This window comes from Gavia stellata, chromosome 26 (genome assembly GCF_030936135.1).
Source record: "Gavia stellata isolate bGavSte3 chromosome 26, bGavSte3.hap2, whole genome shotgun sequence".
Lineage (NCBI taxonomy): Eukaryota > Metazoa > Chordata > Aves > Gaviiformes > Gaviidae > Gavia > Gavia stellata.
The window spans coordinates 8,065,750-8,081,170 of NC_082619.1; the positions used below are offsets into that span (position 1 = coordinate 8,065,750).

Below are 15,421 nucleotides of genomic sequence, written 5' to 3' on the forward strand. Positions count from 1 at the left end.
GGTTGTGGGCGGGCTGCAAGTAGGGCATGGGCAGGGTGCGGGCAGGGTGCAGGCAGGGGTGGGCAGGGCAGGGAGGGGGAGAGCATGGAGAGGGTGCAAGCTGCAGGAGAAGGGCGTGGGCAGGGTGCAAAGAGGACAGGGTGCAGGCAGGGTGTAGGCAGGGGTGCCGGCAGGGAGGGGACAGGGCATGGAAAGGGTGCAGGATGCAGCAGTGGGTTGCAGGAGCAGGGCATGGACAGGGGGTGGGCAGGGTGCAGGAGCAGGGTGCAGGCAAAGCGTAGGAGCAGGGTGCAGGAGCAGGGTGCAGACAGGGTGCAGCAGCAGGGTGTAGGCAAAGTGCAGGAGCAGAGTGCAGGCAGAGTGCAGGCAGGGTGCAGGAGCAGAGTGCAGGCAGGGTGCAGGCAGGGTGCAGGAGCAGAGTGCAGGCAGAGTGCAAGAGCAGGGTGTACGCAGGGTGCAGGAGCAGGGTGCAGGCAGGGTGCAGGAGCAGGATGCAGCAGCAGGGTGCAGGGGCAGGGTGCAGGCAGGGTGCAGGCAGAGTGCAGGCAGGGTGCAGGAGCAGGGTGCAGGAGCAGGGTGCAGGCAGGGTGCAGGCAAAGCACAGGAGCAGGGTGTAGGCAGAGTGCAGGAGCAGGGTGCAGGCAGGGTGCAGGCTAGATGTGGGCAGGCTGCAGGCAGGGTGCGGGCAGGGTGCAGGATGCAGGAGCAGGATGCAGGAGCAGGATGCAGGGGCAGGGTGCTGGCAGGGTGCAGGAGCAGGGCGCAGGGGCAGGGTGCAGGCAGGGTGCAAGCTAGATGTGGGCAGGTTGCGGGCAGGGTGCAGGATGCAGGAGCAGGGTGCAGACAGGGTGCAGGAGCAGGATGCAGGGGCAGGGTGCAGGAGCAGGGTGCTGGCAGGGTGCAGGGGCAGGATGCAGGCAGGATGCAGGCAGGGTGCAGGCAGGGTGCAGGCAGGGTGCAGGCTAGATGTGGGCAGTCTGCAGGCAGGGTGCGGGCAGGGTGCAGGATGCAGGAGCAGGATGCAGGGGCAGGGTGCAGGCAGGGTGCAGGAGCAGGATGCAGCGGCAGGGTGCAGGCAGGGTGCAGGCAGGGTGCGGGCAGGGTGCAGGCAGGGTGCAGGGGCAGGAGCAGGATGCAGGAGCAGGATGTAGGGGCAGGGTGCAGGCAGGGTGCAGGAGCAGGATGCAGCGGCAGGGTGCAGGCAGGGTGCGGGCAGGGTGCAGGGGCAGGGTGCAGGCAGGGTGCAGGCAGGGTGCAGGAGCAGGATGCAGCGGCAGGGTGCAGGCAGGGTGCAGGCAGGGTGCGGGCAGGGTGCAGGCAGGGTGCAGGGGCAGGAGCAGGATGCAGGAGCAGGATGTAGGGGCAGGGTGCAGGCAGGGTGCAGGAGCAGGATGCAGCGGCAGGGTGCAGGCAGGGTGCGGGCAGGGTGCAGGGGCAGGGTGCAGGCAGGGTGCAGGCAGGGTGCAGGAGCAGGATGCAGCGGCAGGGTGCAGGCAGGGTGCGGGCAGGGTGCAGGATGCAGGAGCAGGATGCAGGGGCAGGGTGCAGACAGGGTGCAGGGGCAGGGTGCAGGAGCAGGGTGCAGGGGCAGGGTGCGGGCAGAGCTCAGGCCCAGGGCTGACCGCTCTCTCCTTGCTTGCAGGGGCCGCCAGGCGCTCACCGGACCCCCCTCGCCGCCAAGCCCCCGCCGCCCACCGAGGCCCAGGAGCCCCCGCTTCGCCCCGCTGCCCCCCGCATGCGTCCCCCGCCTGCCCCCCCCCGCCCCGGTCCCCCCCCGCCCCAATAAACGTCCCTGCCAGAGGCCCGGCCTGTCCTTGACGCCTTTCGATGTCACCCGCCGGAGCGGTGAGGTCACAGCGGTGCGGAGGTGGGATGGTCACAGGGCGGGCGATGCCCAGCAGCGATGTCATACGTGCGTGTGCGACGTCACCGGCAGGTGCGCGATGGCTGGTGTGACATCGTCCAGGCGTGTGTGACATCACTGCGGGGCGTGGGCTGGCTGGCACGACGTCACCCAAGCGCGCGTGGCATGGCGTGACGCTGTGCACGGGCGGGAGATAGCGCGCGCGATGCTCTACAGCCATGAGGTGGGTGGTGTGACGTCACTGCTGGACGTGTGACGGCTGCTGTGACATCATACAGGTGCGTGGGCCATCACTGCTAGATGTGATCATGGGTGTGACGTCATACAGGCATGTGCCGTGTCACTGCTGGCTGTGTGACGGTGGGTGTGACATCACGCAGGCACGTACATCACTGATGGACATGCGACAGCCGGCGTGACGTCATACAGGCATGAGTCGGACGCTGCGACGCCACACACTCATTGTGACGTCACACACTCATTGTGACGTCACACCGCCTGACTCGGGACGTGGCAGGGCGCGACATCACGGTGACGGACAAGTGATGGGTTTTGGGGTGTGCCAACGCAAGCCACGCCATGATGCCACCCTGAGGACCCTGGCCGGCGTGCTGTGATGTCACCCAGCCGCTGTGATGTCACCCAGCCCCTGTGACGTCACACAGCTGCTACGACATCACCCGGAAGGGCCGTGCGACCCACAACCCCCCTAAATCCCCACAAACTCACCCAAAAACCACGGCGCCGGACAGCGCGGCCAGCTTTTAATCAGAAAACCCCTAAAAAAAGTGCGTGTCCCCCCCCCCAGCCCCCCGGTCACCCCCCCACCCCCCCACTTTTAATGCTCCTTTATGAAAAATCCCCCATTTTAACTGATATACAGATATAAAAAAAAGGGGACACCCCTCCGCTCGGGCGGGGCCGGGGTTATTTTGGGGTGTTATATTTATGGGGAGACTGCCCCCCCCCCCCAAAACCCAGGGAGCCCCCCCAAACCTGAGAAGCCTCCCGCACCTATTAAACAACCCCACGACGAGTCCAGCTGCTCGAGGCGTCTTTTAAAAGAAAAAAAACCCCAAAAACCCCAAAAGGGAAAAAAACGCCCCAGAAAATGGGTGTGGGGGGGGCTGCTGGCTATGGGCACCCCTTTTTTTTTTGCGGGGCGGGGGGGCTCACACCAAGGAGCCAGCCCGGCTCTGCGCCGGCACCATGACGGGGACGGCACCCGCCCGTGCCAAACTGGAGGGGGGCAATGATGCCGGGGGGGCGGCCGGATCCTGGCGGCGCCGGGGGGCCCCGTTAACGGTGGGAGGCGAGAGGTTGGGGGTGCGTCCCCCTCCCCGAGGTGGGGGTCCCCGGTAGCTGCCGGTGGCGGTGAGGATGGAGGCGGTGTCGGAGGGGGGTTTGGCCCCGTAGGGTTTCTCCCGGGTGCCGGCGATGGAGGACAAGGTGCTGGTTTTGGAGATGGTGTCCGAAGCGGGGCTCCTCGCCCACGAGGGAGTTTTGGGGGCCACGGCGTCTTCCCTGCCGAGAGGGGACAGCGTCGGAGAGATCGGCACCGGGAAAACCCCACTAAGTCCCCTCCCCGGCATCCCTCCCACCCAAAGCAACGGGAGCCCCGAGGTTGCGCAGAGCTCCTGGACCCCAAAAGAGCGGGACAAGAGGGAAAGGGGGGGAAACAGAGGTGGCAAATGCCCTTGTTAACTCTGAAACCTAATGATGGCTGGCCAGAGATGGAAACCTCCTTTCCCCCTGCCGTTAACTCTGAAACCTAGTGATGACAATTTAAACCTCCTCCACAGGAGGGGTGCCTCACTTGATCTCATTGGCTGCCTCCTCCTGGCCATCACGTTTCTTCCTCCGGTAGCCGACGACCCGCCGGGCGAAGAAGACGACAGTGGCGAGGGCACCCAGGGAGCCCAGCACAGCGCCGGCGATGACAGCTTTGGTGCTAGCTGCCGGAGAGAGACAGAGAGGCGGTGGGGGGGGAGTTCGCCTCCCCCCCTTATTCCCACGGGGACCCCATGGGGACCTCACGGGGACCCTGTCGTGTCCCCCCCACCCCCTCCCCGGCCCTGCGGACACGTACTCACTTGAGTGCACCTCCAGGACGATGCTGCACTCGGCCGAACCCGCTCGGTTTTCAGCCATGCAGACGTAGAGACCCGACATGTCCAGGGAGAGGTTGGTCAGCTTAAGGGTGCCCCTGGCCCGGTCTGCCGGCGAGAAATTCGGGTGCTGCGGCCCCGCGGCCACCCCCCCGCGTCCCCCCCACCTCCTTGCGCGGCGAGCGGGCAGAGTTAAGGGGATATTCCCCTGCCCGCTCGCACAGCGAGGCCGGGAATGGGCAGAGTTAAGGGGACGAAGCCAAAAGCATCCCCCAGCTGAAGCTTCCCGGGATTTTCCAGCCCCCCCACCGGCTCCCCTGGATCCATCCCCCCCTTCCAGTGCCACCTTACCCTGGGCGGGGGGGAAGAAGACCTGCAGGGTGGGGGCCGTGCGCTGCCACTGGTACGCGGGCGAGGGTTTCCCCTTCTTGGAGGTGCAGCTCAACGTCACGTTGGCTCCCACGGTGGGGTTGCCGTGCAGCTGGCAGGCGGGGACAGCCGGTGGCACTGCGGGCACCGACGTTAGTCCCGGGGGGGCCACCATGGCGGGACGGAGCGGGTGTCGAAGGGAGCCGGGGTGACCGGCGGAGCCTTACCCAAGACGGTGAGGTTGATGACGCCGATGTTCTTCCCCGTGCTGGTGATATCGTCCACCACGTTGACGGTGCACATGTACTGGCCCGAGTCGCGCTCCCGCGTGGCGTTGATGAAGACCGAGATGTTGTGGGTGAGGACGGGGTACAGGAACCCCACGCGGGGCTTCAGCTCCGTCTCTTCCACCTTCACCACCCCGTCCAGGTAGGTCAGGATCTGCGTGGGGGGAAAAAACACCGCCTGCTCGGTCGCCTCCAGATGGTGTTGCAGGAGAGGGAAACCGCTCCCCCCAAATGCCAAATTTTGGGGAGCAGTGGTTCCTGCATGAGCCCCCTCCATCCTCACCTGCCCTGAGCTTCCACAGCATGGGAACCGTGGGCATCTCCCCAGCGTGGGCACCACACGCACCCCGCTGTCATGGGTGCCATGAACATCCGCCCCCATCACGAGCATCTCCGCGTCGTGGGTACCACGAGCATCTTCCCATCGCGGGCACCACCCCAGTGTGCACACCATGGGCACCGCCCCATCATGGGCACCACGAGCATCTCCCCATCGTGGGCATCTCCCCAGCGTGGGCACCATGAGCATCCCCCGATCATGGGTATCTCCCCGTCATAAGCACCTCCCCATCGCGGGCATCTCCCCACCGTGGGCACCATAAGCATCCTCCTACCAAGGGCATCTCCCCATCATGGGTATCTTCCCATCGTGGGCACCACAAGCACCTCCCCATTGCAGGCACCACATGCATGACATCATCGTGGGCATCTACACATCGCCACCGCCATGAACATCCCCCCATCACGGGTACCACAAACACCTACCCACTGTAGGCATGACAGGCATGTTGCCCATCATGGGCACCTCCCCGTGGTGGGCACCATGAGCTTCACCCCATCGTGGGCACCGCCTCATCATGGGCATCATGAGCTTCCCTCTATCGTTGGCACCTTCCCATCATGGGCACCTCCCCATCGTTGGCACCACAAGCACCTCCCCATTGCAGGCACAATGGGCATGTCCCCCATCATGGGCATCTACCCATTGTAGTTACCATGGGCACCTCCCCATGGTGGGCATCCCCATCATGGGCACCATGAAGTTCCCCCCATCATGGGCACAATCCCGTCATGGGCACCTCCCCATGGTGGGCACCATGAGCATCCCCCCATCATGGTCACCGTGGGCACCTCCCCACGGTGGGCACCATGAGCTTTCCCCCCATCATGGGCATCTCCCCATTGTGGGCATCATAAGCAGCCCCCCATGGTGGGCACCTCCCCACCATGGGCTCCATGAGCATCCCCCATGGTGGGCATCTCCCCATCATTGGCACCATGAGCATCCCCCTCCACCATGGTCACCATGGGCACCTCCCCATGGTGGGCACCATGAGCTTTCCCCCCATGGTGGACACCTCCCCATCATGGGCATCATGAGGTTCCCCCCATCATGGGCACCTCTCCATCGTGGGAATCACGAGCATCCCCCCATGGTGGGCATCTCACCATGGGATCCATGAGCATCCCCCTCCACCACGGGCACCATGGGCACCTCCCCAGGGTGGGCACCTCCCCATGATGGGCACCATGAGCTTTCCCCCCATCATGGTCACCATGGGCACCTCCCCATGATGGGCATCATGAGCTTTCCCCCCATCATGGGCACCATGGGCACCTCCCCATGGTGGGCACCTCTACATGGTGGGCACCATGAGCTTTCCCCCCATCATGGGCACCATGGGCACCTCCCCATAGTGGGCACCTCCGGCATGGTGAGCACCTCCCCATGGTGGGCACCATGAGCTTTCCCCCAATCATGGGCACCATGGGCACCTCCCCATGGTGGGCACCTCCCCATGGTGGGCACCATGAGCTTTCTCCCCATCATAAGCACCGTGGGCACCTCCCCATGGTGGGTACCATGAGCATCCCTCCATCATGGTCACCATGAGCACCTCCCCATGGTGGGCACCTCCCCAGGATGGGCACCATGAGCTTTCCCTCCATCATGGGCACCATGGGCACCTCCCCATGGTGGGCATCATGAGCTTTCCCCCCATGGTGGGCACCTCCCCATGGTGGGTACCTCCCCATGGTGGGCACCATGAGCTTTCCCCCCATCATGGACACCATGGGCACCTCCCCATGGTGGGCACCTCCCCATGGTGGGCACCACGAGCACCCCACCACCACGGCCACCCCCCGCCTTTCCCCCCTCCCTCCATTGCCACGTCTCCCCACCCCACCTGGAAGGGGTCGGCATCTTCCTTGTCCAGCAGCCAGGTGACGTAGGGCTTCTTCTGGGAGCGGCTGGTGTACCAGGCGGGCAGCACCGCTTGCTGCCCCTCCACGGAGAAGACGGAGCCCGTTCCCACGTGCACCTCCAGCACGGCCGAGGAGACACCTGCCCACAGCCGGAGAGGGAAGAAAACGGGATGTGACTCAAGCCCAGCTGCCAGTTTTCCATAAACCCCCCCCACCGATGGTTGGAAAACCTCCCCATTCCCATGGGAAAACCCAACAATCCCAGGTTATCGCCAGGAGGTTGGGCCGGGAGGAGGTTTTTTTTTTTTCCTCCTTCCCCGCCACGGGAAGGGCTTTCCGGCCGCTCCGGAGGACGCAGGACAATGCCGTTCCCTCCCATCCTCATTTCCCCCCCACCCTGCGCCAAGATGGGAAAAACTCCGGCCGAAAATCTCCCAGGGGACCGCCGCCTCTCCCCAAGGGGCTCCAGCAGCCGGACCCCCCCTTCAGCTCAGTATTGGGGTACCCCTGACCCCCACCATGATGCTGCACTGGGTCCTTCACCCCATGGGATTTATTGGGGGGGGGCACCCATATGCACTCCACAAGCCCTCCTCAGTATCCCAGCATCCCCCCGTTTTGCTGCCAGCGCTAAAACTGGGATTGTGCACGGATGGCCTCTCCTGACCCCCTCGTCTCATCCCATCACATCCCAAATACTCCAACCCATCCCAAATACCCCATCCCATCTCATCCCATCCCAAATACCCCATCCCATCTCATCCCATCCCAAATACCCCATCCCATCTCATCCTATCCCATCCCAAATACCCTATCCCATTCCAACTCATCCCATCCCAAATATCCCATCCTATCTCAAATACCCCATCCCATCTCATCCCATCCCAAATACCCTATCCCATCTCATCCCATCCCATCCCAAACACCCCATCCCATCACATCCCATATGAAATCCCCCATCCCATCCCATCCCAAACACCCCATCCCATCCCAAATACCCCATCCCATCTCATCCCATCCCAAATACCCCATCCCGTCTCATCCCATCCCATCCCAAACACTCCATCCCATCACATCCCATGTGAAATCCCCCATCCCATCCCATCCCAAACACCCCATCCCATCCAAAATCCTCCATCCCATCCCAAATCCCCCATCCCATCTCATCCCATCCCATCCCAAATCCCCCATCCCATCCCAAATACCCCGTCCCCATGTCCCCTGCATCCCAACATCCCTCCAAAACCCCACTGGGAGGAGGCAGCGGGATACAAGCGGGTACTACGGCCCGGAGAAGGATGCTCAGCTCCCGGGGGAAGATTATTCCCCGGCTTTGCCCGTAAGACTCCGCCGGGAAAATTAATCGGCTCAGGCGAGGTCGGGTTTGCACCGGGGTATTTTTTTTTTTTCTTTCCCGAGGGAACGCCACCGAGGACCCGCATCCCGGCGGCTCCATCCCTGCATCCCGCCCATCGATCCGTGTCCCCGGCTGGCCCCGGTTCCTGCCAGCGCCCCAGGGATGCTCTGGATTGGGATGCAGGGGGGTGACAGTAGGGGGGGGAAAGGCTGATGCTACCTCACTGCCACCTAGGATTTGGGGAAAAATCCCTGGTTTTGAAGGATTTAGGGAGTCTCCGACGGCCTGGCCCTCTTCCCTGTGACCTCAGAGGTTTTCATGTGATTTTTCCAGGGTGGGAAGAGGAAAACAAGGCGCTGGGGGGGTATTTTTAGCCTCCTCCCCGCATCCGTTCATCCCCCCTCCCGCCAAGGCATCGGCACGATTTCCGGACGGAGCCTTCCAGCTCCGGGCAGGAAATTCTGCTCCGGCCGATAAGTCTTCCCAGGAATTTAAAAAAAAATTAAAAAAATAAAGAAATAAATAAGAAATCAAATCGTATTTCCCTTCGCTGGTGAAAAACCGGGAGAAATCGGCCCCGGCCGGGTGAGGATGCTTAAAAATAGCTCGCCCGGGCTAAGAGCGTAAATCCTTAAATCCCAGCAAGGGGGGAAAAAAAATGCCGCTGGGTGACGGGGACGGCAGCGGGGAGCCTGCCCGCCCGCCGTATTGCAGGCCTAATAATTGCTCTTATTAGTATTATTAATTATTTTGAGCTGGGGGGTAGAATAAAATACAGAGCGTGGAGAAAGGACGGTAATTATATCGGAATGATCTGTCATCGTGACGGGAGTTGTATTTAATTTCGGTCGTATATCGGAAAATATACGCTAGCTAATAATTATATGGTGATTTCTGGAGTAAAATAGCTAATAGGGGGATATAAATTCTATAATAATCATAAATATAAGTGTATTTTTTATAAGAATCGTGATAATAGTGGGGATGTGAGAGTGATAAAAGTGATCATAATAGTGATAATAATGAGAATAGTGATAATAATAATGGTAATAGTGATGATGGTGGTAATAAAAATGAGAATAATAATAATAATGATAATTATAATAATGCTAATACTAATGCCAATAATAATTATTAATAATAATAGTAGTAGTCGTAATAGTAATAGTTAGCAGTAGCAGTAGCAGTAGCAGTAGCAGTAGCAGTAGCAGTAGCAATAATAATAATAATAATAATAATAATAATAATAATAATAATAATAATAATAATAATAATATAGTTCATTAATGACGCAGATGGCATCATTAAATGATGCCCCAGCTCCTAAACCTCCACGCATCCCCAACAGCCGGGAAAATCCATTTTTTTTCAGCTCGGTGTCTTTTTTTGGGGGGGGGAGTAAAAAAAAAGGATGATGGCGCCGGGGAAATCCAGGCTCCGGAGGGGGAAGAGATGCTCCGGCACCGGCCGGGGGTTTCCCGTCGTACCCCACGGCATGAAAACAGCCCCACGTGTCTCAACCGTGGCAAAGCCACCAGCGCCCGCCGCGGGCCAGGCTCCCTGTGCTCTCACTGGGGCACGTTAACTCTGAAACCTAATGATGACTATGTTAATAGTGCGCTGTGCCTGCAGCTTTGCTCAGTCATCCTCAAACCATGGCGATAGGAGATCGTGGCTCCATCATCCCCCCTCCAGCACACTGGGGAGAGGTGGATGGATCTGGAGGATGCTCATTTACCTAAAAATCCCCTTTTTCTTGTGGAATTCCCCCCACATTCCTCATATGGGACAAACTGGACCCTAAAAAGTGTCTGGAAGAGCTGGGGCTTGAGCTGCGGGGACGGGACCGAACCCTTTGGCATCAGCTCCAGCTTTAGCCACCTCGCCGCTTCAAATCCTCTAATACTTTAACCAGATCGAAAAAATTAAGCCGCTCCCGGCGCTCATACGCATATCGGCGGGGCGGGGAGGGGGGAGGAACCTGGGGACCTCCCGGCTGCTTTTTTGGGCTGAAAAACCTTGATTTTTATCCAGCTGCCCCGAGCTAAGCACCTGCCCGGGTGTTTTCCCTCCGCTCCAGCCCATCTGCCGGGATTTTTTCCTTACGGAAAAAAATACCTTTAAATTTGACCTTTAAAAATACCTTTCAATTTTATATTTAAAAGTACCTTTAAATTTGACCTATAAAAACACCTTTAAATTTGACCTTTAAATTTGATCTTTAAAAAGACCTTTAAATTTCACCTTTAAAAGTACCTTTAAATTTTATCTTTAACAATATCTTTAAATTTAAATTTTACCTTTAAAAGTCACCTTTAAATTTTACCTTTAATTTTACCTTTAAATTTTACCTTTAGAAACACCTTTAAATTTTATCTTTAAAACTACCTTTATATTCAACCTTTACATTTACCTTTAAAAAAAAAAAAACCTTTAAATTTTACGTTTAAAAGTACCTTTAAATTTGACCTTTAATTTTACCTTTAAAAGTACCTTTAAATTTTACCTTTAAAAACACCTTTAAGTTTTATCTTTAAAAGGAACTTTAAATTTGCCCTTTAAATTTACCTTTCAAATCACCTTTAAATTTGCCCTTTAAATTTGCCCTTTAAATTTGACCTTTAAAAACACCTTTAAACTTTATCTTTAAAAGTACCTTTAAATTTTACTTTTAAAAAGACATTTAAATTTTATTTTTAAAAGTACCTTTAAATTTGACCTTTAAATTTACCTTTAAAAACACCTTTAAATTTTACCTTTAAATTTTACCTTTAAATTTTACCTTTAATTTTACCTTTAAATTTTACCTTTAATTTTACCTTTAAATTTTACCTTTAATTTTACCTTTAAATTTACCTTTAAATTTACCTTTAAAAGTACCTTTTAATTTTACCTTTAAATTTTACCTTTAATTTTACCTTTAGAAACCCCTTTTAAATTTTATCTTTAAAAATACCTTTAAATTTGACCTTTAATTTTACCTTTAAAATCACCTTTAAATTTTACCTTTAAATTTGACCTTCAATTTTACCTTTAAAAACACCTTTAAATTTCACCTTTAATTTTTGACCTTTAAATTTTACCTTTAAATTTGACCCTTCAAACACCCTTTAATTTTCCCCCTACGGCCAAAACCCCCTTTACATCCCGGCGCACCTCCAGCAGCCTCAACGTAACCCCCCCGCCTCTATCAAACGCCCCTAAAATCGCATCATTTCCCCCCAAAAATCCGCTTCCTGGCTGAGGAAAATTCCCCCCGCGGGGAATTAAAGGCTGGGGGCGGCCGGGGTTTGATGACCCGGCTCGGCAGGATTAAGGCGCTGGAGTCATGTGAAACCGAGAGGCAAATTAAATCCCAAGAGGACCAAGCTTGGGATTTAAAATACACAGCGGGAATCTGGCCGGAAAAACGACCCCTAAAAACCTCGGAAAAAGGTCAAGGAGCATCTGGGCGATGCGACGCAGCCACCCGCCTTTTTTTTTTTTTTTGTATTATTATTATTATTATTTTTTTCTTCCCTTAACTCCGACTATTTATAAACGGGCAGATAGGAGATGCCGGGCTGCGGAGAGGCGTCCGTTGGGAAAATCCACGGTGGCTTTTCTCATGACCCCGGGGCGGGGGGGGAGCAGAAAGCGCCGTGTCCTCCGGAGAGGCCAAATTTGGGAAAAAAAATTAAATAAAATAATAATAGTACTAATACGTGACTTCGCCATAGATAGAAACGCACTGGTGGGGGAGAAGGAGGCGGTGGTGGGAAGGGATGGGAATGGGGATGGGATGGGAATGGGGTGGGAATAGGGATGGGGAGGGGATGGGAATGGGGACGTGATGGGATGGGGACAGGGATGGGGATGGGAATGGGATAGGAATGGGGATGAGGATGGGAATAGGGATGGGGAGGGGATGGGGAAAGGATGGGAATGGGGATGGGAAGGGAATGGGATGGGAATAGGGATGGTGGGATGGGAATAGGGATGGGATGGGGATGGGAATGGGGATGGGAATGGGATGGGGATGGAATGGGGATGAGGATGGGAATGGGGATGGGAACGGGGTTGGGGATGTGGATGGGATGGGATGGGAATGGGGAGGGGATTGGGTTGGGATGGGAGTGGGGATGGGAATGGGGATGGAGAGGGATTGGGGATGGGAATGGGATGGGGATGGGAACGGGGAGGGATTGGGGATGGGGATGGGAACAGGGATGGAGATGAGATGGGAATGGGAATGGGGAGGGATTGGGGATGGGATGGGAGTGGGGATGGGAATGGGGATGGGAATGGGGAGGGGACTGGGGATGGGGATGGGATGGGAATGGAATGGGGAGGGGATTGGGGATGGATGGAGATTGGATGGGGAGGGGAATGGGGATGGGGAGGGCAATGGGAATGGGGAGGAGATTGGGGATGGGATGGGAGTGGGGATGGGAGTGGGGATGGGATGGGGACGGGAATGAGGATGGGAATGGGAATGGGGATGGAATGGGATTGGGGATGGGATTGGAATGGAGATGGGATTGGAACAGGATTGGGATGGGATTGGAATGGAATTGGGGATGGGGATTGGAATGGGGTTGGGGATGCCGAGCACCACCCCTCGTTTGGCTTTTCCCCATCACGATCCCGTACGGACCCATAGGGTGGGGCCGGGATCTTCGGAAGCAAACTTAAAGGACCCCCACCCATTTTGGGCGCCAAAGCGCCTTTTTGCTGCATTTTTGTGCTCTTGGTCCCCACGGCATCGCGCCCCAGGACTCGGGCGTGACTTTATTTTCGGGGGCTCCGTCACAACCCCGTGCAAATCCGCAGCGCCGGGATGCGGCGACGGAGAATCCAATGGATTTAAGGACCAAGCGACCCCCCGCGCCTCATCCCGACGCCCTTTAATTAACTTCTCTCGTGGGGAAAAAAAACCTTCAAGGAGCAAAAAACGGGCGGCTCCGGGAGAGGGGACCCCCACCCACGTCCCGCCGGGGAGGAAACGCCGCTGCCATTGTTTTTGGGGCCGTTTCCTTTCCCCAAAGGCTCTCCTTCGCCGGGAACGCCGAAGGATGTTTCCCTTCGGAGCAACGGTGGCGTTTCAATAAAAAAAAAAATTACAAAAAAAAAACACAAACGAAAACCCCCCAAAAAACACTCAGAGTTGGAAATTAAGGGGGGGAAAGAGGGGGAACCCCCCAGACAGAGACCCATCACCCCAAAACCAGCTGGGGTGGCCTTAAAGCACCCGTTAACAGGGGAAAAAGAGGAAAAAAAAGGGAATTTTTCCGCCCGGCGCAAGGGAGGGAGGTGAATTATCGGCTCTGACACATCAGGGTCCCCAGGGTGCCCCCCCCCACCCCGGGGTGCCTTTTGGTTTGGGGGTGCTGGAAGGTGCCGGAGGCGGAGAGGGACAAAGTGGCTTTTCCTACGGCACCCAGATTTTCCCCTCGCAAGAAGGGAGGGGGGGTGGGTTGGGTGCCCCCCCCCAGCACCCACCCAACTGCTGCGACCACAGGGAGGGGTCAGTGGGTGCTGTGCCCCCCCCCCCCCCCCCCCCAGTACCCCCAGACGCCTGCCCCCCCCCCCTAAACCTCCCCCGGGTCCTGCCCGGTGCTCTCCGCTTCCCGCACCTCTTACCCGGTTCCCCCCCCGCCCCGGTGCCCCCCCCCCCGGTGCCGCGGGGCTCACCCAACAGCGCGGTCAGCGCCAGCGCGGTCCGCGGCAGCGCGCCCATGGCCGGAGCCGCCGCCGCAGCAGGTGCCGGGGCCGCGCCTGGGGGGGGCCCCCCCCCCCCGCGCCCTGCAGGTGGGGGCGTGGCCTAAAAACGGGGCGTGGCCTAAAGGGGGCGTGGCTTAACAAAGGGGCGTGGCCTCTTCCCACCCCACTGCTTGGGGCACCCCCTCCAGGGGGGGTCCAAGCCAACCCCCCCCCCCAAATTCCACCCGCGCACCGACAAACGTGCAGTGATTTATTAATTATTTGGGTTATTATTAATGATGGTATTAGGGTTATGGGGGGGGCAATGTGGCACCCCAACGTCACCCCTCCTGGGGACCCCTAAACCCTCCCCAGCCACATCCCTCCCGCAGCGGCAGGGCGGAGCGTCCGTCGCCCTCCTCCCTTCGGATAAACACAGTAATCCTTAAAAGAAATTAAAAAAAAGAACGTTAAAAACACTAAAAAAGGCCATTTGTGACTCTCCGGCTCAAGCTCCCTGGTTTTAGGGAGCGCCGGGATGAATCCTGAGGGTTATCCCAGTCCTCGATCCCACCAGGGTCAGACCTCGAAGCAGGAGCGAACGGAGAGATTAGACAACGGAGGAGGAGGAGGATGAGGAGGGAATTAATCCCTTCTCACCCTCGTCTCCCCCCGTAAATCCAGCCTGGCCGCCGGGATTGCAGAATCCGGCTTCGGGGAGCGAGGAAGCTTTGGGGGATCGACCTGGCCTGATCCCACCGGCATCTCGCCTTTCCTCTGCCGGCATCTCCCGCCTGTAATCTCACCTCCCGCTCCAGCGGCTGCTTCCCTCTCGGCTCCCGGTAGAGGCTCTTTGGGGCGATTCACCCTATTTCGGGGCGATTCACCCTATTTCAGGGCGATTCACCCTATTTCGGGAGCTGGGAGCACGGGGAGCACGACCTCCTCCTCTTCCTCTCCCCGCCATCTCAAGGCTCAACCGCATCCAAAGGCGATGCCGACCTCCAGCTGGGCAGCGATCCTCCCATTTGCAAAGATTCCGGGAATCTCTGTGGGGAAGGAAACCGGCTCCAGCGGCGCTCCCCCTCCACGTTAAATAAATTAAACATCTCTCGCCGGAGATGGAATGAAGCCCCGGTGGGAATATCCCAGGAGAAGCCCTCCACGTCCCCCGAAATTCCCACCTCGAGGAGGAGAGAGACATTTGCTGAAGGCCGTACGTGTTTGCTTGATTTTATTAGGACCGACACATTCATCGTATGTCACAACTTCACCGATCGATGAGCTTTAGAAAATAAAAAAAACCCAAACAACCGAAACCGCCAGCGCCAGCCGGCAAGATAATGGGGCTTATATAGTAACACGTCTGATAAAAGGCATTAAATGCGTCCTCCCCCGTCCCCGTGTCCCCTCCCCGTCCCCCCCCAACCCCCCCTTCCCCGTTCTCACAGCTTTGATTGTATCCGTAAGCATGGTTCGACGGAAAAAAAAAAAAACCAAAACAAAAAAACCAACAATATGTTTCCCAGCTGCCAGGTTATTCTCA

General features: G+C 57.3%; 1 protein-coding gene across 1 annotated transcript; it reads right to left on the reverse strand.

Annotated features, from left to right (window-relative positions):
* Positions 1–2,816: 2,816 nt before the first annotated feature.
* ESAM (endothelial cell adhesion molecule) lies at positions 2,817–13,912 on the reverse strand. Its single transcript, XM_059829726.1, has 7 exons — positions 13,867–13,912; positions 6,818–6,975; positions 4,569–4,782; positions 4,324–4,479; positions 3,958–4,080; positions 3,681–3,819; positions 2,817–3,388 (listed from the first exon to the last, which is right to left on the reverse strand). The coding sequence occupies exons 1-7, from the start codon at positions 13,910–13,912 to the stop codon at positions 3,037–3,039; spliced, it is 1,188 nt and encodes a 395-aa protein (XP_059685709.1). The 3' UTR covers positions 2,817–3,036.
* Positions 13,913–15,421: the final 1,509 nt, after the last annotated feature.

Bases quoted from the DNA above. Each gene is read 5' to 3' on its own strand.
- ESAM (XM_059829726.1), bottom strand. From the start codon at position 13,912: ATGGGCGCGCTGCCGCGGACCGCGCTGGCGCTGACCGCGCTGTTGG. The intron at 4,081-4,323 runs GTAAGGTGGCAC...TCTCGCCGGCAG, and splicing joins CTTCTTCCCCCCCGCCCAGG to ACCGGGCCAGGGGCACCCTT. The intron at 3,389-3,680 runs GTGAGGCACCCC...CCCTCTCGGCAG, and splicing joins GAGGCAGCCAATGAGATCAA to GGAAGACGCCGTGGCCCCCA.